General features: G+C 52.6%; 3 protein-coding genes across 29 annotated transcripts in view; 1 reads left to right on the top strand and 2 right to left on the bottom strand.

The window, feature by feature from the left end:
* The window catches only part of WBP1L (WW domain binding protein 1-like), a 50,005-nt gene extending 40,589 nt beyond the window's left edge, over nucleotides 1–9,416 (bottom strand). For 11 of the 15 annotated variants that reach the window (XM_046943311.1, XM_046943312.1, XM_046943310.1 and 8 more), the window contains exon 1: nucleotides 9,323–9,416. Coding sequence is in view for 1 of the 15 variants with exons in the window: in XM_004942244.5 (XP_004942301.1) it covers nucleotides 9,323–9,409 (87 nt within the window). In the remaining 14 variants the exon portion in view is untranslated. Of the gene's footprint in view, nucleotides 1–5,162; nucleotides 8,180–8,221; nucleotides 8,521–9,322 lie in introns of those variants that run through there. The other 4 variants (XM_046943316.1, XM_046943326.1, XM_046943317.1 and 1 more) reach the window with 2 other exon arrangements.
* Nucleotides 9,417–11,652: 2,236 nt separating this feature from the next.
* On the bottom strand, nucleotides 11,653–15,747 carry SFXN2 (sideroflexin 2). 12 transcript variants are annotated; one of them, XM_046943304.1, is made up of 12 exons: nucleotides 15,518–15,747; nucleotides 14,848–15,055; nucleotides 14,418–14,588; nucleotides 13,904–14,002; nucleotides 13,690–13,807; nucleotides 13,530–13,615; nucleotides 13,140–13,200; nucleotides 12,990–13,056; nucleotides 12,828–12,877; nucleotides 12,704–12,753; nucleotides 12,469–12,516; nucleotides 11,653–12,348 (listed from the first exon to the last, which is right to left on the bottom strand). In XM_046943304.1, exons 2-12 carry the CDS (start codon nucleotides 15,006–15,008, stop codon nucleotides 12,249–12,251), a joined length of 1,011 nt encoding a protein of 336 aa, XP_046799260.1. In that variant the 5' UTR covers nucleotides 15,009–15,055; nucleotides 15,518–15,747; the 3' UTR covers nucleotides 11,653–12,248. The 12 variants fall into 12 exon arrangements, with proteins under 12 accessions (XP_046799260.1, XP_040558901.1, XP_046799259.1 ...); XM_040702967.2 differs by having other exon boundaries at nucleotides 13,690–13,765; XM_046943303.1 differs by having other exon boundaries at nucleotides 15,695–15,747.
* A 151-nt stretch (nucleotides 15,748–15,898) lies between these two features.
* ARL3 (ADP ribosylation factor like GTPase 3) overlaps nucleotides 15,899–25,048 on the top strand; it is a 28,091-nt gene continuing 18,941 nt past the window's right edge. Inside the window, exons 1-2 of one of the 2 annotated variants that reach the window (XM_421730.8) lie at nucleotides 15,899–15,954; nucleotides 24,653–24,796. In XM_421730.8, the coding sequence (XP_421730.1) occupies nucleotides 15,952–15,954; nucleotides 24,653–24,796 (147 nt within the window). In that variant the 5' untranslated portion in view covers nucleotides 15,899–15,951. Of the gene's footprint in view, nucleotides 15,955–21,273; nucleotides 21,454–24,652; nucleotides 24,797–25,048 lie in introns of those variants that run through there. The other variant, XM_025151664.3, reaches the window with a different exon arrangement.

The following is a 25,048-nucleotide window of genomic DNA, read 5'->3' as shown; positions in this document are numbered from 1 at the left end:
TAAAACTCCCTGTAGTCCCTGTTAAGAACAATTTTACCAAAAGTAATAAGCAGAGCTCACACTAAGCAAAAGTAATGAAAGAACTTGGCTTTTCTTGGCTTGTAAGAAGCCCCATTTGCAAATGCTACCCATGGCCAGCTATTGAAAACACGGGCTGACAGAGCCCAGAAGGCACTGCAATAAGTGACTTAAGTGGAGGCACCCTACACCCACCAACATTCCTGCTGAATGAATGTGAAATCTGCAAGAATTGCTTTTATTTATCTTACTAGAAGCGTTTCTTGGAAGGGCTGGAAAAAATTTATTTCAGATGGATTTTTCAGCTGAGAACAAAGTTGTATTTATTATAATTATGCACTCTCCACTGTGGCCTGCCTCGCTGAGAAAGAACATTAAATTCAGCTGCACACGAACTCACGGAAGTGACCTTTTGAATGAGAATGCTGCAACGAGAGACTCATAGAGCATTCTCCCTAAATAATACCCCACTGTTTGCAGCTTGCGATTAGCACTCTGACCACTGATTTCAGCTGCTACTTACACAGGCACAAGTCCACACGAGGTCAATCTGCTGAGAGTAACTCACGCTTGCTGCAAACTGCAATGTGGAGAACTGGACTTGGGAAACTATTCAAAGTCTCCAGTCCAATTTGTTTTGATGAACATTCATTAACCATCATGTGGCAGCATAACCTTGGGAGGCACTCTGAAGAGGGCTCTTCTGTAGGACACAACGCTACCTAATTTGAATAAGAAGCTCGAAGGTGTTATTGGTACATACTCACTTTAATGAGAGCAATGAATGCACGGAGGAACGCTCACCGCCAGGCAGAAGCGCTTGCTATTTTCAGAAGGACTCGAGGGTTATCTGAAAGGCTGCTGGATGGAAGGTCCAAGCACATCAGGATGGAGGTATGCTAGCCCTAAAGAACCAGGCAGTCAAACCAGCAGGTCCATTTCATCACCTGAATGAAAGGTGCAACGTGAAAAGGCAGGAGGTGCTTGTTTGGAAACAGAGGGTGTTGCTTTGGTGTGCAAATAGAAAATGTCCTCCTCGCCCTCCTCAAACACATCAGATCACCTTATTCTTCAAAGAGAGTCTGGCTATTATAAAGGGATCCCATCCTCTAAGAACTCAAAACAGATGTCTGAGCCTTCCCAGCAGCTGGGTTGCTGGGCAGTTGAACTCGTCACTGCCAAAGAAAGCAAGGCAAGCTTGCGTGCTGACGTCCACGTCTCGGGGGCACTTGGAAGCCGTACTGCCTGCCTGGCCAACACCACCCCCATGCAATAGGACCTGCTGGCAACGTGCTCCCAGCCCCTCCACTCTCCAAGGTACGTGCAGCAGGCTCCTGTGTTTCACGGCCATCCAGAGGTTTTTGCTTTGTGGTTCACAGGTCTAGAAAACAGACTCCCCTGTTCTAAGCATCTGAGGATTTTTAAAGCCAAAATGCAGCTATCAAAACAGTCTGCACTGCCAGTTTGGGTTCTGTGCTCACTTTGCAGATCCTGTGTTAGCGTTGCAGAGCTCTGGTTTCACAGCCCCTCTCACTCAACCTGCTGGTTGAGTCCCAGCCTGCAGCTCTGCCTGCCACTGCCTCCAAGGGGAAGGCAGTACGTGAAACTCAGCTTCCTGACTGCAGAGCCAATAAACCAAGAGCTGCGAAGGAGGAAAAGCTTTCTCTTGGAGTATTTGTTCTCTGTGTAGCAAACACAGCACATGCCATGCAAGGGGCACAAAAGCTGGAGCCTCTGGTATCGTTGCATGTTGATGATTTACAGCAATGCCTTCCAGACAAACAGAAGAACAGCTCCCACCTGAGCACAGCAGAAGCCAAGAACCATAAAACCACGTCTCAATGATTAGGTAAAAATTGACCATAGCACTGGAGGCCATAGAAAACCTCTAGACCGAAACCTTGCAGAAGAAATCCAGCAGTTTCTTGGTTAACTAATAACTGAGACCTGAAGGCTCTCATCTAGGCCTCCAGCTGAAGAGGGAAATTACACCGCATTTACACACCAGGTGCCACACAAACTCCTCGTATTCTGACCCACACAAAAACCCCACAGCTCACAGTGCATCCACCACCACCTGACAAGGAGACAGTGAGATGAGAAATGTGAAATTGTTGGCTTGATATCACACGGCAAGGCAGGATCAGAGCTGAAGAGCTCGTGCAAAAAGCAGCAGTGTCCCAAAGGAAAGACCCAGAAGCACAAAGTGACTTCTAAAAAATCATTATTTTTGACAATATTTTTAAATTCACCATAGAAGGAAAAAAAAAACCCCTCTGCAAAGCTAAAATATATATATATATATATATATATTGTTTTTGTTTTTTTTTTCCTTCATCTCCCTCCCTCTCACCAAAAGCTGTCTCAAATGCGAAATGCTTGCTCTTGGGGCAGGGAAAAAAGCTGACACAGAAGCAGAGTCAGACCTGCAATTAAGAAGTTAATGGGTTGAACTGGGTAAAAGCAGTATTTTTAAAGCCTATTCCTTTAATGAAAGACATGAGACATTGGTTAAAAGCATAAACAAGTTTTACCTTGCACCCTGTCCTGCAGGGAAGGAAAGTGCCTTCAGAAGAGCTGTTGGCAGACAGTGCCTGTGCTAGAGAAGAGCTGGTGATAAGGAGAGCTCTCACAGCAAGGACACAAATAAGCAGAATTTAGGGGCATTCATTTCAGAGTCTGACCATACTCATAAAATGCCACAAGAACTTAAAGTCTCCTATGAAAAGCACTGGAATGACAAGGAGAACCATTCCAGGCTTTCCTGGATTAAATCTTCTTTCATCTTCTAATGAAAAGATGGTCCTTGGGCTTTGCAGGCAAGGGACAGCCCCGGGGGCACAAAACTGGTCTGCAGAGCCTAACTGCTCTGTGATTACACTGGTAAGGCCTGGGGAGGACACAGCATAACAGCAAGAAATGCTGTAAAATAAACCACAAACTCAAGAGGAAAATTTAAGAATCAAGTACACGAGATGGAAAAGATTCCTAATGGATGCTCCTTTTCCCTAAAAAAACAGGAGGTGAACAAAGGGACAGAACAATCAATACAGACAGAAAAAGGAGAGAGAAACGAATGAAGGGGAAACTTATTTTTGCCACTGCAATTTCAGGCAGGCTTTGTCTGAGTCCAGGCGCTAAGTGTCAGTAAATGGGGACAATCAGCAGTGACAGATGTCTGCAAGCCTGCTTTATCTCAGCTTCAGATCGCGGGAGGCTGAAGAACCGAATGAAAGCTGTTGGTGAAGTTTGTTTCTCCTAAATAGGCAGAAGTCAAAATGACAAGGTAATCTGAAGACAACACAATGCACCCCCAACCCTCCTCCTCCTCTTCAGCGTTCGCTGCTTGAAAAGCAGCCTGCAGCCTAACCAACAAGACAACCAGCAACAAAGGCAGGAATTCATCACGCAGGAGACCCAGACGTGACTCATGACCTTCACATACGTTCAGGTAGCCGTACTAAATGCTTTCCAAGCACAGACCAAAGGTCCTTCCGATCCTATCTGAAGAAGAGACTTTTCTCCCTGCAAGAAGAGGTGAGAAGAGCACTTAAGAATAACTTTCCCTGTGGGTTTACAACAATTGATGTGCAGGACACAATGAAGTCAGCTCAGTAGCGTGGCCTTGAAGATGGGCTGCATTCTGAAAAGGTTTTTCCCAGCCTTTATCATGTCCCTGTACAATGCCCACCACCTCCTCCAGGCCCCAGGTAGTGTTTAATCCTCCTATTCCCCACCGGTCATTCCCAATCCCTGGTTAGCTCAGCCAGCTGGGATCCATGTGCCCACAGCCAGCACCACAGAGCTGTCAGAGGCACGGGTGGATGCAACCTAACAGCCTGATCTGAAGGATCCCACAGACAGCTCCCATGTTGGCCATCACCCACCACCGGGGACTTAAAGCAGATCCCACAGAAGGGAAAAGTTTCCAAGCACCCAACTACTGATGCAGCATTAACAAACGAAAACTTATTATGAAGAGTCAGGACCGAAAAGCGTCAATCAGTTGTGCTCATTAAAGACCCTCTGCAATGCCTGTGGGCGTACCATTCGTGTTTGAGTTGCCCCACTTCCAACAGGCCATGCTCGACACCTTTTGCACAGGGAAAGCTCAAGATGGCTGTGAGATTCCTGCTGAAACCCTCCCTTCATCACCACCTCTACAGCTCATCAGCCTTTTCCACTTCTGTCTGCAGTTCAGCCAGCAAGAGACAAAAATAAATAAATAAAAGTAGTTCTGTAACCACTAGAGCTCTGAAAGCTGACCTGCCATCAGTTTGCTCCACGAGGCTGACTGACATTTGCAGGCCAGCAAATCAGTCTCCAAGTGAAGTTTTTCCCAAAGCTAGGGTGTGCATCCAGGCCGTTGATCACCAGCTCACAGATTTCCCAGCAAGGTCAGGCTGGATGGGCTCTGAGCACGTGATGAAGCTGTACGTGTCCCTGTTCATTGCAAGGGAGTGGGACTAGATGGCCTTTAAGGGTCCCAACTCTAAGGATTCTATGATAAGAACCACATCACCACTACAAGTAATGAACTTCCATCTCATAGCAATGCAAAAGAATAAAGAGGAATGAAGGGAGAATTTCTTGAGGTAAAAGCTTTCCTCTGCTTGTCCTAAGGACTGTGTCCATGATCCCCACAAGGGGCTCTCCTGCACTTCCCAAACCCAACACCCCATGCCTTGTACATATTGGTTGCAGCTCACCATACCCGCCCACCTCTTTGCAGCCCATTAACAACAAGAGGTTGGCAGTACATTAAATGGCAAAAGTTTCCTGAAATCATCCTGAGGTTCCATGCTGCATGCTTGCTTTCTCCCAGCTTAGAAGCACAGACCAAAACCTGGCCATCAGGATGTCTGCGACACGCAACTAGCACACTGCCCATTTATGAACAACTGCCTTTCCATGATTGTCTGTCACCAGCCCGGACTCAAGGACTGCTTTTGAGATGTCCCTGATATGCTGGGTCCTTACAACCCCATCAGTAGCCTGCCCAGTCCTCTGGGATTCATGAACCCACTAAAACAAATGCCAGACTGGAGCGTGTATACAGCCATAAAGTCACCAGTTAAACACATTATCAAGCCGAGGAGATTCTTATGCAGCTAACCAGGAAGGGTTACCTGGTTACCTCTTACCTTGTCCCCTATAGAATAGGGCAGTGTGAGTCACAGGAACACCTCCATGCCTGCATGCTGTCAGGAGACAGAACAAAGGGCCACCTGCAGCAATGTGTTACCAACACTCCAGGATATGCCTGACAAGGACAGATCTGCACAGGCACAGCCATGACCAAAGGGCACAGCACAGACACCGTGGGACAGAGGGACGAGGCCAGAAGATCAGCCCATCACTTCTGGCCTAAACAAAACGCCCTGCTCTCGCCTAGGGCACACAGGACACTTTCGGACCAGGCCTTCCATCTGCTGCACAGCTGCAGGGATGCAAGGAGAAATTCTGACAGCGTTGTGTGCGATCATGAGGGCAGCTCACAAACGGAAGAATGTTAATCCGTGGGGAAGCATGCTATCCAGATGAGACACTGGAGCACACGGAGGTATAACCACAGCGGTATGAGCAGTCCTTAATTCAATCTGCACAGTTATTTAGTTGCTCTGCTCTGAGTAAGTACAGGTCGTACTTTGATCTCTGCTGCCTCCTGCCAAAACTGGGGGAATCAGCAAGCCAAAAAGCAAGAGTCACAAAGATACTTCAGCAGGCAAAATACAGCTCTGGCGTTGTGTAAGCAGCTCTCCTCTTGAAAGACCCACAGCACCAAAGTGCTATTGCAACTCATTACCTATACATTAACTGAAAAAGCTGGTGTGTATTTTGAGATGGGTCTCTCTTAGATGTGGATAACTGAAGCTTTGCTGCTCACACGCTACCTGAAGTGATGCTCCTGAAGGGTCCCCAGCGTAGGCACGTATGAACCAAGCCTGGTAACTTCATGTGTGGTCACAGCCAGCACAGCCCTGAGCACAAACATTGAGCTGAAGGGGTGTCAGATGCATCAAGTCACGCCAGGCCTGTCCTGGACACATGGCTCCTCTCTGCCACCCAGATGAATCATCTCTCAAGTCACAGCATTTCAAGAGCTCTTCAGTTTGGAATGAAATGGACCTCTAAGGAGATCCGTGCTTCTGTCAGATTTTGGCTCAAAACCATTTTATTAGAGAAAGACAGATTCCTCAGGCTTGCCACATAGTTAACATTCACTTAAATCTCTTGTTTTTAAAGAAAACAACAGTTGAGAAAACGATGTGATAATTAAGCTGCTTGCAGTGGGAAGCAGATGGACAGTCAAATAACCTTTAGTCTGCCCTGTAGGGATGTACTGCAATAGAATCCGCAATAGAATAATGATTAATGCTCGAAGTTTAACATTACACATTTGATCAAGCCTGCTTTTTAAAGGCATTTATTTTAAAAGACATCCTAATTCATTTCTTACTTCCCCACTTCCCTCTCCTTCAAACCACGGGGACAGCACACAGCTAATGCTATACAAGTGCAGCCATAACCGGGCATGGCCAGGTTTCTTTTTCCTGTGTTTACTCCGATCTTATTTTTGTTACACAACTGCAACATATCTTCCCTTAATCTGCAGATAAATGCTCCAACTCCTGTTAGCGGAGCTTTGTGCTCCATGGTGAGCACATATGCAACGCACAGCCACAGGGGCAGGTAAAGAACTTGGGCTCAAGATTGGGCTGTGCTAATTATCTTCATTCCCCTCCACCTGCCACCTAAAGCAAGACTGTAAAAGAAAGGTCTTCTAAGATCCTCAGCAGCCTGGACGTATTTTAACCTGAAAAAAAAAATCAGACCCTCCTGCACAGTACAGCGTGTTCTCAGCAATGTTTGCTCAGTGTGGCTAGGCAGCACAGCTCCACCTCCTGAATTATTTAGAGGACACATTTCCTGCAGCACCTCCCAGCCTCAGACCTCCAGCTCTGTAGGAGAGTATTCACAGAAGCACAAACCCTGAACAAGCCCTCCCCACCCAGCAGCAGAAGCAAGCAGGGCATTGCAGCTGTCTGAGATGGAGATGGCAGCAGGCAGCAGTCACCATGGGCAGTGAGGGCGGCCGTGGTCTGCAGAGACCAAGAGCTGAATGCTGGCAGGGGTCTAGCTATAACCATAGGAACCCTTGGTGCAGAGATCTTCCCAGGCCAGCACTGCTCACCACTACAAGCCCATCACCTCCAAGGAAATCATACTCCAAGGCAACATGAAAGCAGACAAAGTTTAGTTACATTCTCATTTCCCAGATCACACATTATTCAAATATATATATATACATATATATATATATCCCACATTACTCAAAAACGACAGTTTTTGAGTGGGTTGCTGTCAATCTGTAGTATGCTGTGAGATAATACCAGCTCTTTGACAGACAGTCTAAGATCTAAAATAAACCACATGAGTTTTATATAGACAAACTATGAAAAGAAAACGAGTAAGAGACGCATCCACATCTAAGAACTCTAAAGAAAACACAGGCAGCCAAAGCTCTTCTCTCCCACCATCACGTACTGTACCACCCAAGTCTTACTATTTTAGGACTATTTCTGGTGCACTGATTGGAGAGGATATCTACAAGTCAGGCACGCAACTATTCCACAAGCAGGTCTGTGTAGGAATTCTTCTACGCTCTTCTTCTTTTTCCCTTCCTCCTTTTCTACTTCCCATTCCTTTCCTCTACCTGTTCCTTGGCTAATCCACAGGCTGTACAGGGAGTGTCTTTCACAACCTTCAAAGCAGGTATAGTGTTTTTATTAGCACTTATAGGGCTGAAGACTTTCGCAGCTTTTGTCTAGACGGTCCTAGCACCTGGCTGCTGCTCATAGCTGGAACACCACAGCACCTTGTGCCTATATACACTCAGTTTGTGTACGTTGGCTTGGTGGTGGAGCAGAGCAAGCACTTCCACCAGTCTGAGGCAGTTGAGACAACATGGAACACACATGGTTCAGCCCAACCTTGCAGCTCCCTACTGCAGCAAAGGCCAAACCACAGCAAGAAAATTTGGGATGGCACTACCAATTTGATGGTTGGACTAGATGATCTTAGAGGTCATTTCCAACCTTAATGATTCTGCGATTCTAATTACAAAGCCTTTAAAGTCCTTCTGGTACTCTCAGCGCCCTGAAAGAAGGAGATTTAAAACATCTGTAGTCAAACTCCTCACCTCTCTACTTGCTTCAGAAGTCAGACAGTTTTCCAATGGACGCCTTTCCCAGAAAGGACACTCCACACCATTGTCCCAGTGAAACTACACAACGTGTGACCACAACACCTGCCATCTGCAGGCACGGATCAGTATCCGTGAAGACTCAGATCTTCATTAAAGTCCTTCACGTAATCTTGTGGAGGTTCAGATCTTCAACAAATGCAAAACGCAGTTCCTGCCTCCTAAGCAGACCATCAAATCTGAAGGCATCCTGCTCAATTTATGTTCTACAGAGGATGAAAAAGACATGACTCCATGAACAACAGGGTCCAGGTTGTGCTCGGGACACCTGGCCCAGCACAGCTGTCCCTGAGCTACACTGAGCAAGGTGAAGGTCTATGGATTCTGCATAGGGAGTCTAAGAACACTGCTGGAGAACATCATAGCACAGGCACAATATTGAGTAAAGTGATGAAGGAGAGCGAATGAACTTCTTCAGAACCCTTTGGGCATGAAGAAGGCGGTCAGAGCCTACAAAGACAAGGGCTGGTTCGTGTCATCCTGGCTGAACCACTCTCCCTCCTTCCTTCCCACGAGGAACACGGTTTTGTGGGCACGGTGGCGACGGGCTGATGTGTTGGACTAGCTGATCTTAGAGGCCTCTTCCAACCTTAATGACTCTATGATTCCCCGACGCAGAGGCTCACCCCACACTTCCTGCGCAACAACCACCTCCTTTGCCCGGGCAAGCCCCGCTCCCCGCGCCAGCCACCCCCTGCCCTGTCACCTCCCCAGGTGACACCCGCACCTGACAGCGCCCCACGCCGGTGCCCTCACCAGGGCCACCCTTCCCCTCGAGCGGCGGTCCCTCAGCAGCCCCTCCTGCAGCCCACAGCAGCCCTGTCCCCCCGCTGCTCCTCCGGCCCCAGCACGGTCCCAAACCCCGCTCCCTGCACCCCCAGCTCTATTTCAGTCCCAAACCTTAGCAGACCCCCCAAACCCCGCCACCAGCCCACAGTTCGCCCGCTGACAACCCTCGCCCCTCGCAGCCAGCTGTCGCTCAGGACCCCCTAGCGCACACTGAACCATCCGACCGGCGCCCCCCGGGCTGCCTCCTACCTGGGCGGGCTCCACGCTGGCGGGCAGCCCCTCGGGCAGCGCCTGAAACAACATCAGGGCCATGGCGGCGCGGAACCTCCTCGCCATCCCCCCCACCCCCCGCTCCCCGCCTCCCCAGCCCGACTGCGGCCCGGGACGGGAGCCGAGGGGGCACCCCGCGCCTCGTCCCGCCCCCATCCGGTCGCCGATTGGGCAGGCGGCGCACAACTTGGACGGCTATTGGCTCGACACGCCATCGTTCAGGGCAGAACGGGGAGGGGCGGGGTCTGCTCGCAGGGAGCTGCCATCTTGAGTGTGGCGCGGCGGAGAGGGGGTCCGAGGGTGGTGTGATGGCCGCCATGTTGTGAGTGGCGGAACTGGCTGGAAGAGGGGTGTGGGCGCTGCCCCTTGTGCCTGTGCCCCTACGTGGCGTGCAGCGGTTGCCTCGCGCCTGTCAGGGCCTCTCTGGTGGCCCTAGAGCGCCCGTCCCCATCTGCTGGCCATACCTCGTGGTGGCTTTAAACCTTGCTCAGCCTCCTCTGCAGTGCACACAGAGAGCCCCAAAGCCAAGCAGCCCACCCAGGCCTGGGGGTTCACCAGGAAACACACGTAGGGGAGGTGGCTAAAATGGCCGCAGCAGCAGCAGGCAGAAGCAGCGTGTGCTGCCAGCTGCTGCTGATGTCAACAACACTGCCAGCCCCACACCGGGCCCTGAGGATGGGGCAGCAGACTGCGAAGCCACTTCTTCCCCACCATGGTGCCAGACCCACGGGAAGGCTGCAGCAGTGCCATGCCTCCAGCCCTACGTACTCCCGTTCAGCTGTACCCAGGTGCCATGCCTGGGTCCCACCCAGCCAGGCTGGGGGGTGGCCCTCATCCTCCAAAATCCAGCAGCTGGGTGAGGGTTGTTGGGGCTGCTGTGGGGAGCCGCAGTGGGAGCGGAGTGGCATGTGGAAAGGATGTCCCACCACGGACGTGTCCCAGCACAGCCATCCCCTGCCTGGGCTTGTCCCAGGTGCAGGTGGCAGCACTCTGGGATCACTCACAGCCCGTGGGCAGTGTGCAGGCTTTGTGCCATGCCAATCCCTGAGTGCCAGGCAGCCCCCACGGGGGATTGGCACAGTGATGCTCGTGAGATGCTCCGATAACACGCTCAGAAAAGAAAAATAATCAACTTAGCAACTTATCTCCTGCCCTTGGGATTTTTCAACCAGGGCGATACTTGGGGCACACCTAACCCTGCACCCCTGCAAGCGTGGGCCGGCAGCAGTTAACCCATTGGGCACACACCCTGCGTGTTTAACCTGGGTTAAGCACCTCCAGCAGCACTTGGGCAAGGTTCTGGGGCTGCTCATCATTCACTGAAAGAAATTTTGGTCTTCCGTGACTCACCAGCCCTGCTGCAGCCCAACAGAACGTCTTTGGTCTGGTTGTTACTGAAAGAAGGTTGTAAACATGCTGCAGCACCAACATTTCAACTGTGCAGAGCTTCGCTCCTTTTCCCATCCTGCCCTGAAATTAGAAGTAGGAAGGAGGCAAAAGCCGGAGCATGGGACAAGCCCAGATTGGGAGTGACTCATCACCGGAGTGTAATTAACACCCGCAGCTCTTCACAAATAGGGCTGAGTCCGGCACTGACTTCTGGCAGTGAGGTTTCCTTCCTATTGCAGCAGTATGATGCAGAGCCGAGCTGGACTGAACCTGGCAGCACAGGGCCACACTGTCTGCAACCACCTGCCGGCCCTCCACATCGTTCTGGAGCTGTGAGTGGCAGAGATGGCACGAATCCTCCCGTGGAGGCTGCTGCTGCAGCTTAGAAACCTAGAAACCCTGCTGTGCTGTTGTCAGCCAGCATCAATCTGTGCAGGTCTGAAGAGGGAATCCATTGCTATGAGCTTGGTGGTTTCTGGCTCAAGGACAGTGCTGGTCAGCCTCATACTAGTCCCATCACAGACCAACCGTCGTCTTCTTGCCCAGGGCATTGTGTGCACCCCATCCTGCTGCCCAGGACTAAGGGGAGAGGACAGGAGATAGCAACAGCTCTCCAGAGCGTGTTTGCTGTGGGACTTTGCGTTAAAAGCATCACTGCACTCCCAAACATGCTGGACGCTCCTTGGACCCAGCTCCATTCCAGGCTGCTGAATGTACCTTCCTGAGTGTGCTCACAGAAATTTGGGGCGTAGGACAGGAGCAATCTGAATGTAGGAGTTCAGAGACCAGTGATGTCTTCCTGTGGCACCCAAGCCTGCACAAGCAGAGAGCCCACACCTTCCCTTTGTCCAAGGCAGGTACGACCCATGTACCAGCCCCATCCGGGCACCCAAAGACCAGCCAAAAGCAGAGCCCACAGCTGTTTTAAAAATCATCGTGTTTTATTTGCCACTCCCCATCTCTGTCATTTGCAGTGTGGTCTGTTTGGAGCCTGAGTTCAAAACCCAATGGCTTTGTGACCCTCCCTGTGTGAGGGGGGGGGCCAGAATCAAGTGTTTTCCATGTCCTTGGTCCCAGCACAGGGACAGTGAGGCACAAGATGGCAAGGCGATGCCTGGCTGTCATGCTCAGTGCAATGAGCTGATTGCAAAATTCAGAGCTTAAAAACAATTATCTATTTGGGTCTTTGGGATTGTGACAGTCGCAAAGTGAATAAAACCAGAACCTGAGAGCAAGGAAGGCACAGTCCTAGCACTGGTCCTGGGACTTGGGGGTGTTCCCCTACACAGGGGTCCTTTCCCACTCACTGCGGGGGCTCCAGCTCTTGCAAAGAGGCCCCCTGCAGTGGTTTAAGGCAGCAAAGTGGTTTGGGGGTGGGGGAAATGGGAGATGACCCCAGCTCCACTCCCAGACTGGGTTAATGGGGGCAGCACCATGCATCCAAGCCCTGCGCAGGCACAGGTCTGGCAGTGGTGTGGGGCTGGAGGGGTACAATGGCTCCTGAGATAGCCTCTATTCACAGCCCTTTGTTAAAGTAGACATATGGCACTTTGTCCCCATGCTTGGCCACGATGCTGTCCCGCAGCTCCGGCTCAAGGTCAGCCAGCGCAAGGGAGCTGTGGGGAGAGGGGACAGACACTGAGACCATCATCCTGTTCCTCCCGGGTGCCCATCAGGACGGGCTGTGGGGAGTGAGGGGAGGAGGAAGGCTCCCATGGGAAGCCATGGACAGGTACCATCTCTGAGGGAACAGGGCACAGGCTGCCGGCACCATGAACAGCAGGCTGCAGGCAAAGGAGAGTGGGTGTTAGCATTGGGACTGCACACCCCCAGCTGCAAGGTCCCAGCCCAGGACCCAATGTAACAGAGCTCAGGTTGGAAGGAAAGCAGCTTTGCCATCCCCCCTGAGTGGGGTCTTCTTCCAGGGTGACTTCAGGCATCCTCTGGAGCCACACTGGTTGAGATACTCACAACCCACCACACAGCAGCACCTGCAGCGGCGCATGGAGAACCCGGATCCGCTGCAGGGGAAGAGCAGGGTCAGTCCCCAGCTGACTGCCACAGTCCCACGCCCAGAGCAGCAGCAGGGGCTCACCTGCATGAAGGGAAGCTTCTCCAGACGCTCCATGATGATGGGCAGAATGACTGCATGAGGGGAGAAGAGTGAGGGACCCCACCAGCCCACGCAGCTCCATTAGCACTGGCCAAGCTGAGAGCTGCAATATGGATCTGGTCCCCATCCTCATCCCACACTCACTCATGCCTGGAGCTGCCATAGTGATCCTGGAGACCACGACCTGTGCAATGCCCTTCACCGCTGCTCTCTGTGAGCAAGAGTGGCTACTCAGCCTTGCTGCTGTCCACGCATCCCCATTCCAGTACCTGCTCTCCCTCCCAAAACACTCACCCTGGAATGCCCAAGCTCATTGTTGTCCTCATCGGTCACTGAGATCCCACGGATGATCTCCCTGTAGGGGCAGCAATGCAGTGACCCTGGGCTGTACCACCCCTGGGCTGATGCTGCCACCTTCAGGGTATGGCTGACACATGGACCCCCGCCCCAGGGAACACCCCAAAGCTCCTGCAGCTCCAACAACCTCCCTGCAGCACCAGGACATCAAAGACTCCAAAATGGACATCTTCACCCCCAAACCACCCTCCTGCTTCGTTCAATGCTGGGCTACCCCACCAGGGATGCTCTCTCCCATATGCAAAGTGGTGACCATATAGATCCCATCCCACCACTACCATCCTCCCTTGGGGCTGGGAAGCGGAGGCAGACCCCAGGTGCACTCACTGTTGCCTCATCATTGGGATGTTCACACAGTTGGCAGCAGCTACAGCGGCAAAAGGGACCCAGCGGGCGAGCAAGGGAGGAGCACGCTGCAGGATGGAGGATGGGATCAGCATGGGGACAGGATGCAGCCAGGTGCTGCTGGAACCCCATCCCTATGTACCTTGGTGTAGAGGTTGAGTCCCACAGCAGTGGCCAGGGCTGTCGTGGTGGCTGTGACATAAGCCACTCCTATTTGCCTGGTGATTTGCAACAGATGCATGGAAATATAAAACAAAACACTGCCTTTGACACTGAGATCCTGCTCCTTTGGTGCCTGAACATCTTTTTGGTGCATCCCACAGGCACCAGGCGTCCCATCCCAGGGGCACACTTACGCCAGAGAGATGGGGGATGCGGCGTTGCGGTTGGTATAGTTGACGATGGCATTGAAGGACTGGTTCACCCACTGCCAGAACACCACGGCTGGCACTGTCCTGCAGAGGGAAAAGGGCCCGTGGAGTGCCCAGGGGCCATCAGGGTACAGACAACAAGATGCCCTCTGAACCCTTGTCCTGGTGTCTGCTGGGGGAAACTGAGGCACTGCAGCCTGAGGTCAGGGACTGGAGCAGGGGCAGGGCTGGGAAATGAACGTGTTTGAGAGGGCCTTGCAGACAGCACAGGAGGAGGCATAGCCCTGAGGGGTCTGGGATGGGGATGAGATCCACCTGGCCGGGCTGAGGTAGGCCCTCAGTGATGGGAGCAGCAAGCACATGGGGACAGAGGTGTCTGAGGGTGACCCACTCCTGGGCTCCTAGCAGTGTCTCAGGGACACCCAGGAAGGACATTAGTGCCCCTGGAGGAGCTGAGGGCTGTCCGGGCTGTGTCCCAACTTGTGTCCCCAGCTCTCACCGGTAGAACTGCAGCATGAAGCCAGTGATGGCCATGCCACCTGGCACCTGGAAGGACATCCTGCCAATGAGGTTCATCTTCTCACCGCTGTCGGGGTGGAAGGCTGAGTCGTACAGCTTCTTGGCATACAGCAGCTGCTCCTGGCTGCTCCCCGGTGGCACCATCCCGGCCCTGCAAGCCCGGAGCCACGGGAGCTCAGCCACGATAGCTCAGGACTCCCCAAAACCCAATAAACATCCACAAAACCACCTCTGATGGATCATAGAATCGTTTGAGTTGGACTAGGTGACCTTTAAGGGTCCCTTCCAACTCCCCTGCAATAAACAGACACATCTACAGCTCCATCAGGGTGCTCAGATGCTGCAGCAGCACTCGGGCAGGTGACAGGCACACCCCCAGCACCGCAGCAATGCCACCAGCACACGCTCACCTGCAGCCTGCCACCACGGCCTGCGCCCGGTCCAGCTCCCGCTCCGGCACCAGCACGGTGCGCGGGTCGGTGATGTTGAGGAAGTGCCGCAGCCGCCCCATGAAGGTGCTCTGGTCCCAGCGTGGGGCGTCGATATCGAAGCCGAGGGGCACGGCAGCCATTTCGGGATAGCGCTGCGTTGCCGTGGAGCGTTACACTGACTGAACTGCTGCAGGTTTATATTTAACGCCTGGGTTGGACTTTCAGCGGCCCCACACCGAGGCACTGCTGCCGCCGGCCTCCAACAGTGCTGCTGCAATGCACTGCACTCTCCCTCCGTGGGGCAGCCCCCAGTGGGACTGCACCGCGCTGCCCTGCAAATGCCTCCCTCTGGGTCACCGCACAGCATACCCTCCACGTGCACACCCATCCCCGCGCTACTGCACTATGCTCCGTGTCCCTGCAGCACTGCAGGCCGCTGGCAGTACACTGCGCCCTCCATGCCCACACTGCAAGCCCCACAGCACCGCCTGCACCCTCGTGCCGTTGCACCCTCCAGTGCTCGCACTGCACAGCCCTACAGACAGCTCAGCAGCACAGCGCACCCCCCCTCGGCACTGCACTGCACTGCACTGCACCCTGACCACTGCACACACCCCCACGGCATGCTCCACGTTACGCTACCCCGCACCCCATCAGCACTGCACGCTTCCAACGGTGCTACGCCGCACTCCCCCCTCTTGACGCTGCCTCGCAGTGCACTGCTGACTGCACATCCGCAGAGCTGCACAGAGACCTCGTGACGGGCACGCACCGCGCAGCAATGCGTTACGCTCAACCCGCGCGCCCCAACCCCACGTGGCCCTACCTGCGCGGCCCCCAGACCCTTGGCGCGCCGCGTGGCCGCCCTCAGCCAATCAGAGCGAGCCGAGAGGCCGCGCCCACCTCCCGGCGGTGGGAGGGGAGTGCGCGCTCGCTGAATGGCGGCGGAGTTAGGATCGACTCCGCCCCCTCCCGCCGGCCGTGAGCGCGTTCCGTACGTCCGGCGGGAAGCGGTGACGCGGGACGTAGCGGCGGCGTGTGTGTGACGCAGTTGCCCATGGTAACCCCGCTGCCGCGCAGAGGATGGTGAGCGGGGCGGGGGCGGCCGGCCGGGCCCGGTGGGAGATCGGGGCCCTGGGGGGGGTCCGGCGGGAGATCGGGACCTTGGGGGCGCCGGGGAGCCCCTCGGTGGGCCGGGGGGGGCCGCGTGGGCCAGGTCGGAGGAGATCGCTTGGCCTTGGGGTAATTTGGGGTGTCTGGCCCGAGGATCGGGTCTTGGGGGGCTGCGTTTGCACGGGGACTGGGGGGGGTCCTCGGTGCGGGTGGGAAGCAGAGCGGCAGAGGGCCACTTGGCCCGAGGAGAGGCAGAAGGGAGGATTGACAGAAGGGACCTGGCAACGATGGGGGCAGCGTTCAAGCACCGAGTGCTGGGGAGGGCCTGGGGGCACCTGTGGCCGTGGAAGGACCATGGACAGGGCAGCCAGGGGGAAGAGGTGGTGGTGGTGGTGACCCCAGCACAAGACATGGAGCTGTTGGAGCGGGTCCAGAGCAGACCACAGGGATGCTCAGAGGGCTGGAGCACTTATCATATGGAGACAGGCTGAGGGGCTGGGCGTGATCAGCACGGAGAAGAGAAGGCTGTGGGGAGACCTCAGCATGGCCTTCCCAGAGAAGATTTGGGTTCCCCATTCCTCCATCCCTGGGGGAATTCAAGGCCTACTTGCATGGGGCCCTGGGTGGGCTTTAAGATCTGTTCCAACCCATCCGTTCTGTGTTGGTTCCTGGGGGCTGCAGAAGTCAAGGGAGCTCCAGGAGGGCTTGCAGAGTTGGAAAGGCTGTTGATAAATGGCCTTAAAAGGAGAGCTCAGTCTTGGCAGAGAAGCCTGGGTGAAGGAGCTGGGTGTTTGGGCATGGGTAGGGCCGAGACACTGCCCAGGGACTGGGAGAGACCTGGATGGGATGAGTAGTATGGGGAATCACTGTACTGTGCCAGTCACTGTTGGCTGGCTAGGATAGGCTGCTGGGATTTGGGTGCTCTTGGGTTTTCTGCCATGGGCTGGAGAAATGGGGACAGCATGGGCTGAAGAGAGAACTCACTGTGGGAAGGAATAGAGGAGTTTTGGTGCTAGTGAGAGAAAGAGATCGTGGAATCGTAGAATCACCATGGTTGGAAAAGACCCACAGGATGATCCAGGGAGGAAAGGAATGCTCAAGTGTAGAAACAGATTATTTGACGGGAAGCAGTGTTCACTGAGGAGAGGAATTGGAGCCTCACTGCAAAGGGTCTGGTAAGGACAGAGGGCATCACTGGGAGACAGATGTGTGGTGAGGGTGAAATGTTGCCCGTATCAGGTTAGGTTGAGGCTGAATGATAGACTTGGGTGCTGGATGCTGCAGTAGTTGTGGTGGGACAGGGGATGCTGGTGGAGTCCGTCAAGGACTGTCAGGAAAGAATGGGGATCAGCAGAGGGGTGGGAAACAGCTGTGGTGGTTGGGGAGCTGCTGCCGGGGTGTAGCGTGTGCAGAGAGTCCAAGCTGAGGAAAATGGTCATGGGGGAAAGAGCTTCTGTAGGGCAAAGGTGAGTTTTGTGTAGGAACTCTCTGGATTCAAGCTGGATTAATGCACAGAAGGAGGCATAAGTGAGAACAGCAAAGGCAGCTCCTCATCTTTGCTGAGTTAATTCTGGCTGCATCCCCACCTGCTGTGCCACAGAGAAAGAGATTGAGATAAAGTCTGTGAGACCTGCTCTATTTTAGATCAGGCGATGATGGAGTTTGTCACACCAGGCACCAAAGCCATCACAGGATGGACATCTGCTGTGGAGATGAAGGCAGCTGCCTCCAGCAGCGCCGCGCTTTGTGGGATGCATTTGGCCTGCAGCTGCTACCAGCCAAATCTGCTCTTCTGCTTTGTGATGTCCTGATAAACTGGTGTAGTCTGGGATCTGACTGTTGTTATGTGAGTGCTCTGTGCATGGGGAGGGTCGACTGGGTGTTTTCCAGTGCTTGTGTTATTTGGTACAGCATTTTAATGCTTCCTAGTCTATTTTCCATTTCTGGGAATTGTTTTTGGAGCTGCAGCGTCTCAGATGGTGTGGGTAACGGACTGGCTGGGCTGGGCAGCAGGCTGGGGAGCTCTGCTACTGGCTCTCTGGAGTCTCAATTTGCCCTAAAACTGAGTAGCCCTCAATGGCAGAAACTCTGGAACACCAGCACATGCATCCAGGGCTCTGCTGCCGGGCGGTATGGGGCAGCAGTCAGAACTGATCCAGACAGCCTGACATAACAAGGCACTGCTTGCCATCTGAGCTGCCATAGCTGCCCATGGGCGCGTTTCTGACCCATCACGATTGCACTGGTTAGCACTGAAATCCCCTTCAGTTCTGCATGCTCCCCACTCCAGTGATAAGATGGTTAATGCTGACGTTTAAATTATTTCAGTGCTCATCCGAGTGAATAAGTGCAGAGGGGAAGTGTCTTGTTCTGCAGAGCATACCAGCATTTCTCACAGCTGTGAGGCAGGGGTGCTGGAAGGTCGTAGGTGGAGCACGGAGGGAAAGATGAGCCATAAAAATGCATAGCACGAGAGATGCGTGGCGCTGAAGGCTTTGGCTCAGTTGAGCAGCACGTGTGCTGGGCTCACAGCAAGGGTGAAGGGAGATGTTTCCTGAAAGGGTAAGCAGTCTTCAAAAGTTTTGGAAGCACTGTGAGAAGCAGAGCTTGCAGCTTGCTTGTCTTCACCAAGTGAGATGGTATGTTGCTGATGGGTAGCAGGGCTGGGGGACGACCTAAGTTTTTCTAAGGCTGTTGACTGAAGATGACATCACTGCATCAAAACCAGGCCTGCCAAAGTGTGGCCCCATTGTACAGCTGAGGAAACTGAGTCACGCAGTGGTTGGATGACACCAGGCAGATCTTGTGCAGAGAACAGAGGTCCGACATAGCAAAACGTGTAGTCAAACACCTTCCTCCTGGCCTTGAGCTCCCATATTTAACAAAAGCAGCAAGTATTGTTGCCTGCTGTAGGTATCCTAGTGCTCAGAATGTTCCCTTTGCCTCTTGTCTGACACGGAGGCTGTACCAAACTGACTCCATTAAAACAAAACATTTTCCAAAGTTTTAGCAGTGCTCCTCTGCTCTGCTTTCCTAGCTGAGTTGCACGTCACACATTCGTTTTTTTACTGGTTGTGCATTGGTTTTATGGGAAACGATGTGCAGGGAGTGCAGTACACCAACAACTGGAGGAGGTTTCCAAGTACTGCACCGCTGAAGGGGAGACAAAGCGGCAGGCATCAGCAATCCCCTGCACAGGGCAGAGCGCCTCCTTGAAGTCTGCAAAGAGCAGAGGAGTTTGATTTTAATTATGAAAGGAGAATTCATGCTGGTGTTGGTTAATGCACCAAAACAGAGAGTGCCGTGTGACCTCTTTGACAGCAAACTGTGTTAGTAGGTTCAAGCTGGAAGAGCTCTGTAGGTGACTCGGCTCCATTAAATGTGGGATTTCAGCACAGAAAAGAAAGTCTGCATTGAATGACACCATATGGTGGAGACATGCAGCAAGCAAATGATTTTGTTGGGAGTTCTGCCAGAGTAAGAAGTATTGAATAAACCGTGCTCAATAGATTAATTTACTTCGGTTGTGTTTTGAAAAGGACCGGGTGATTTTATGACCATTAGTGACATTTGCAGTTCTGCAGCCGAAGATAAAGGTAATCAAACGTCATTCTTCAGGGCACCAGCTAATCAGTGCAGTTGTCAGGCCGGCTCCCCTCCTCCAGCTCCGTGGACGGCAAATGGAGCCTCAAACATCCACTGCTGGAAGCAGGAGTTTGGGCTCAGCAAAACCTCTCATCCTTCCCCAGGCGTGTGACTCCTGTGTGACTGCCTGCGAGCATCGCTTGCCTTCGTCTGACTGTTTAGAAATGGTGAAGTGCTGCTGCATTGCTTGCTGAAAGTCGGTGGTGAGCAGGGCTGGGCTGTGCTCGGGGCGCAGAACAAGGAGACGTTCCCCCTCCGTGGTGAGAGATAACAGAGCGATAGGAGGAGAGTGAATTCGAGGCAGGTTCGAACTTGGCCCCTTCACCGCCCGAAACCTCCTGGAGGACTGTAGGTGTGGCAGAGGCAGAATTAGCAAGAGGCAGAATCGCGGGCCGGTTTGTGGGTGTTGTGTGAAGTTTCTCCCACGGTTGTAGGGAAGGCACAAAGGGGTGGCTGGAGGACAGAGCGAGGGACCATGCGCTGCTGGGAGATGGAGCCGGCACCTTTGTGGCTCATGAGCCGGCTGGAAAGGGCCAGGAGGTGAAGGTCCGACCCACAGCTGTGGCAGTGGGGAGCCCGGCAGGGAGGGGGTGGGCGATGCGGTCACAGCGGCCGGAGGGGCGCAGGGCTGTGGCTGTGCTGCGTCTCGGTGAATGGATTCCATTTTGGCTGAACGTCCACATCCACGAGATAAGAGATTGCTGGTGACAGAGGGTGGTTTTGTTTAAAATTCATTATCTGAGCTTTGCGGTTAATAAAGTTAAACAGAGTACATTTACTTCTCTTGCCTAGTAGGAATCAACTGTGCTGTGCCGTGGCTTGCGGGCCGAGCTTTTTCCATGCCCTGCGTATCCTGCCCTCAGTACGAGGGGAAATGGCTCTTTTCCGTTATGGTCATATATTGCCAATCCGATACAATATTTAAACAGATTATCTCAATGCTCTGTTTGTCCCAAACCAATTTTTGTTTTGGCCTATAAAGCGAATCTTCCTTTCGGCGGCTTCTGTGGTACAGGATGTAGTTACATGCATCAACTAGTTCAAAAGGCCCATCTACAGCCTGGATTTAAAGCTGAATAAACCCACAAAACCCTTAGCTAGGACTATAAATGTCACCGTGTCTTTATATATGTCTGTATTTTCTGTTTTTAAGGAGAACGGGATTACTGCATGCAGCTATAACTGAACGTCCTTCGATAATTCAGTGGGTATTTTAAACCTAGCAATGATAGGCTTTCATAAAACCGCACATCCCTGTTTTCAGAAGGATGCTAATAAGATGGTTAGCTTCCCTTTCATGCTCAACGTGTTTATGGGTGCACTTACCCATTCAGTTGCATCTCTGAATGTAATGCCCCGCTCTGATTTCACAGTAATTGTCAGGAGTCATTTTTTCTTTTCGTGTGTCCCCACTCACTGTCTGGAAAGTGCCGTCTCCTTGTTGCTGACCCCATCGGTCTGTCTTCTCATGGTGCTTTAAAGAAAGCCCTCTCCACCAAAGATAATGATGTTTTCAAACAAGCCAACCTGACATAGAACACGTAGTTTGCTTAACCCTGAGATGACCGAGCGGCGGTCGCTGGCTGGCCATGCCCTGCCTTGAGTTGCTCCCTATGGCTGCCCTTCTCCAAAGGCTGTACGCGCTGCCATGCTGTGCTGCTCATGACCCAAACAGCATCCGCAGTTCCCTTCTCTGTTACAGATGCCGCAGCCTGCTTAGCTTGTGCAAATGCCACGCTGCCCTTGCACTCCTGCAGCCATCCCTGCAGCTCCTCTGCCAGGACCCGTCCTGCTCCTCGCCCCACGTGTGCTCCCTCCTCACTCAGGGTACGTTTGCTTGCTGCACCACCTCAAGGCCCTGCTGCTCTCCCTTGGCATTTGAGTCTCCTCTTTGCACCACATTTTCCCACCTGGTGGCTTTTCTATCTGATGTCTACCATGGATATCAAGTGGTTGTTTCCTGTCTCTCATTGGGCCAAGTCAGTTTCAGCGCTGTGTCTGCAAGCAGAGAGGTGCTAATCCAGCAGCATGTGTGCAGGGAGGGTTGCTTGTCCCTTGTAGTGCCTGCATGCTGCAAGGAACTCAGCTGAGTTATTTTTTCCAGTCTACCAAGCTGTCAGGAAATGTTTTGTGTCTTCCTAACCAGTATGCTCATAACACCAATTAAAAAAAAAACAGTAAGTATATTAGAAACCAATCTGTGCCTAGCTTTCCTTAGCCTTACGTATTCACTAACTAGGGAGAAAATGCTGGGTGCCAGTTTTTAATAACATTTACAAAATACTAACAATCACAGTAGCCTGGGCTATTACTTGGCTCTTGATTCAAGTTGTGTACACAAACCATGTAACCTATGCCGGCGGCTTCTGAGATAGAGTCCACCTCTCTGTGTTGGCCTGCTTGTCTTCCAGCCTTTTAAATCAGCTTACTTTATACCTTAGAGAATACTTTTATTTCTATAAATATCCTCCCGTCCATTGGCTAGCCCAGATAATCCTGCGATCAGCCATGCAGCGGTGTCACTCGAGCAGAATATGGAGCGATGCTGATCGTTCTCTCGTAGGCTGTCATACTGGCCCAGAAGTAGCATCTGTCTACAATGGGAGCAGCTCCATTAACATTTACAACAGTTCCTCTCCCCGACCCCTGGGAATCGCTCCCTGGTAGATAAGCAACACTTGGTAATACATTGCTTTGCGCTCGTTGTTTCGGAGTTGAATTCTGAAACGTAGCGGCTCCTAATCCTGATCTGCTCTGGGATGCACCGCTCCACTCTTAGCGGTGCTGCGAATAGGATTAGCATTAAAACAACTTCTTTTTTTAACCATGAGCAATAAACTGAAATAAGGGGGCCTGGTTCAGAGCCCTCTGAAGTCAGCAGCGGCGCTTTGATGGGTCCGTGTTGGCTTGGGTCAGCCTGTAGGAACGGGAAATTCACAGCCTTTCCTGGGAAGGGGGTAGAATGTGTGAATTTTAGAGTTCCTGCTCTCGTGGGGAGCCAGGCTCCGTGTATTTAAAAGCCAACAAACACAGCCATAAATCTGACTGCAGGTGAAAAAATGTGCGGCGCAAGTCGGGCAATTACAGCTTGCATGTTCTAATGATGTCAAGGGCACGCAGGCACTGCGGGCCATCCCATCGCTGGGCATTTTCCCTGCCCTCCCCCCCTGGCATTGCCGGGCTGGGGGAGCTGCCTGCACCCACACGGCACGGCCCATCCGCCCGCTGTGGCCACACAGAGCCAGCTGTGGGCACCCGGCCTCGGCACAGGGTGTCACAGCCTGGGCTGTGGGCAGTGCATGCGGGCATTGACCACCAGCAAGCAGAGCCTGCTCCTGATTAGCACCTTGAGCTGGGCCCGGCTTCCCAGGTGTTCAGCAGCCTGTTGATGGTGCAGGTGATGCAGCCCAAGGGGCAGGGTGATTTCACTTTTGCTGTTGTGGTTCCTTGCACGAGCTCTGAATTTCTGACCCTCAGCTTTCCACAAAAGTGCAATGACAATGGCAGCCATGCAGCATTCTCCAAATGTCCATCAAACACAATTTCAGTAAGTTCCTCCTCTTCTTTCACATGGTGTATTTGTGAACTACATCTGCTAATTAAATGGGTCTCCAACAAATGACTTCCAAATCCAAGATGCTTGGAGGGGATGGATCAAATCTAACCTATGTTTGGATCTGGGTGTATTTTCACACCGTGCAATGAAGGCTTTGGCATCACGATGGGTAGTGCCACGTCCTTTCCAAACTGCCCTTTGTGCAGCAGCAGTGCGGTGCTGTGACAGCAGTCCTGCAGCCCTTCATCCTGAGGACAGGCTTCTGATTGCTGTGATCTGGAGGGGATGAGGAGCAACCTTCACGGCTCAGATAGTCCTCGGCTCCCAGCAGGAATATTTAGAGGGCGTAGTTCCTCTTAGCAACAAAGCACTTTGTGACATTTAGCTAATTTGCCCTTGCAGGTCGACAGGAATTGTCGTCTCCGTTTTGCAAATGGGAGAACAAAACTGCTTGAGAGGCGGGCCCCCGTGGCCTGGGTTTGTGCTGATATCTGAACTTCATTCTCACGATTGCCCTTCGAGACATGGAAATTGTCTGTGGGAGGCTGAGCAGGATCCCGAAGGCTCCAGAAGGAGCTGTGGGTGGATTTTTCCCTGGGGTTTGCCCAGGCAAACAAGTTGCAGGAGCATCCGTGTATCTCAGCCCCTCTCCTGCGGGGCTGAGGTCCAGATGGAAGCAGGGTGATTTGCTCCTCGTGGTTGCACGTCAGGATCTGGACCATTTTCCATCCATTTCAGAAAGGTTCAGGTCTTTGACAAAAGCTTGGGTGTGCTGCTGTAACGTGCACAGTTGTAAATGAGCTGACCTGCATATTCTGTTTCCTAATCCTGAGTGATACTGTCAGCTCAGAGAGCTGAGCCTGGCTAATGACTGAAATCCACTGTGCTTTTCTTAGCAAGGACGTGTGGTGATCTGAGATAGCTGTTAAGTGCTACATCCTGAGAATCAGAACTGCACGTGCCCCATGGGTCCGGCATGTTTTAGACAGATAAACGGGGTTTGAGATGATCAGGGAGTTACTATGAAAAGAACTGATGTCAGGTATGCCGTAACCTACAGTCAACTAGGAGGGAGATTAAATTAATGGGGTTTTCCCTCTGATAAAGATAATGAAGAGCTCGCAAGGACTTGGTTTGCAGCTCCTGCATGTAATATCCTTAGGCACCGTCTTCCTGGCACAGGCAGTGCCAAACAGCTGTGTGACATGAGCGATGCAGCCAGTGGTGCACCCCACTGAGTGGCATTTGTGCTGTCTGAGACCTCACTGATGATTCTGATGATTGATTCTGATGCTTTTGGAGATGAAGGAGAATTGCAGGGAGGGAGAAGAGTAGGAGAGGAAACGGGAAGAGGTTCAACCTGACCTGGGATCCAGCACTGAACAGAACCTGTTTAAAGGGATGGGGAGCATGGCCTGCCAGGGAAAGTCAGAGGGGAAATTACAACTACAGTCTCTCTTGCTAATTTAGGGTTTACTGTCAATCCTGCGTAAACTGAAAAGCACCCCAGACCAGGAGGTGAGGATCCTCCTCTTGGGCCTGGATAATGCAGGCAAGACCACACTCCTGAAACAGCTGGCATCTGAGGACATAAGCCACATCACACCAACACAGGTGAGAAAGGCCTTTTGTCTTACACCCAGCCAACTCCAAACATCCTGTATAGTCCATCATTTCCCCTCTGGTACCTCTGGCCCCCTATCTTGGAGCATCAGGGTTGGGGAGAGAGATGTCACCCATCAGAAATGCTGCAGCATTGCTCCTGTGTTGACCAGAGGAGGTTGCTAGAGAGCTATGGGAGATGCTTCCCCCCACCCTGTAGCTGCCTTGCAGAGCTCCCAGCCCCAACACCCTAATTCCAAGTCC

This window comes from Gallus gallus, chromosome 6, assembly GCF_016699485.2.
Source record: "Gallus gallus isolate bGalGal1 chromosome 6, bGalGal1.mat.broiler.GRCg7b, whole genome shotgun sequence".
NCBI classification, from domain to species: Eukaryota; Metazoa; Chordata; class Aves; order Galliformes; family Phasianidae; genus Gallus; species Gallus gallus.
This window is presented reverse-complemented; position numbering and strand designations above follow the sequence as displayed.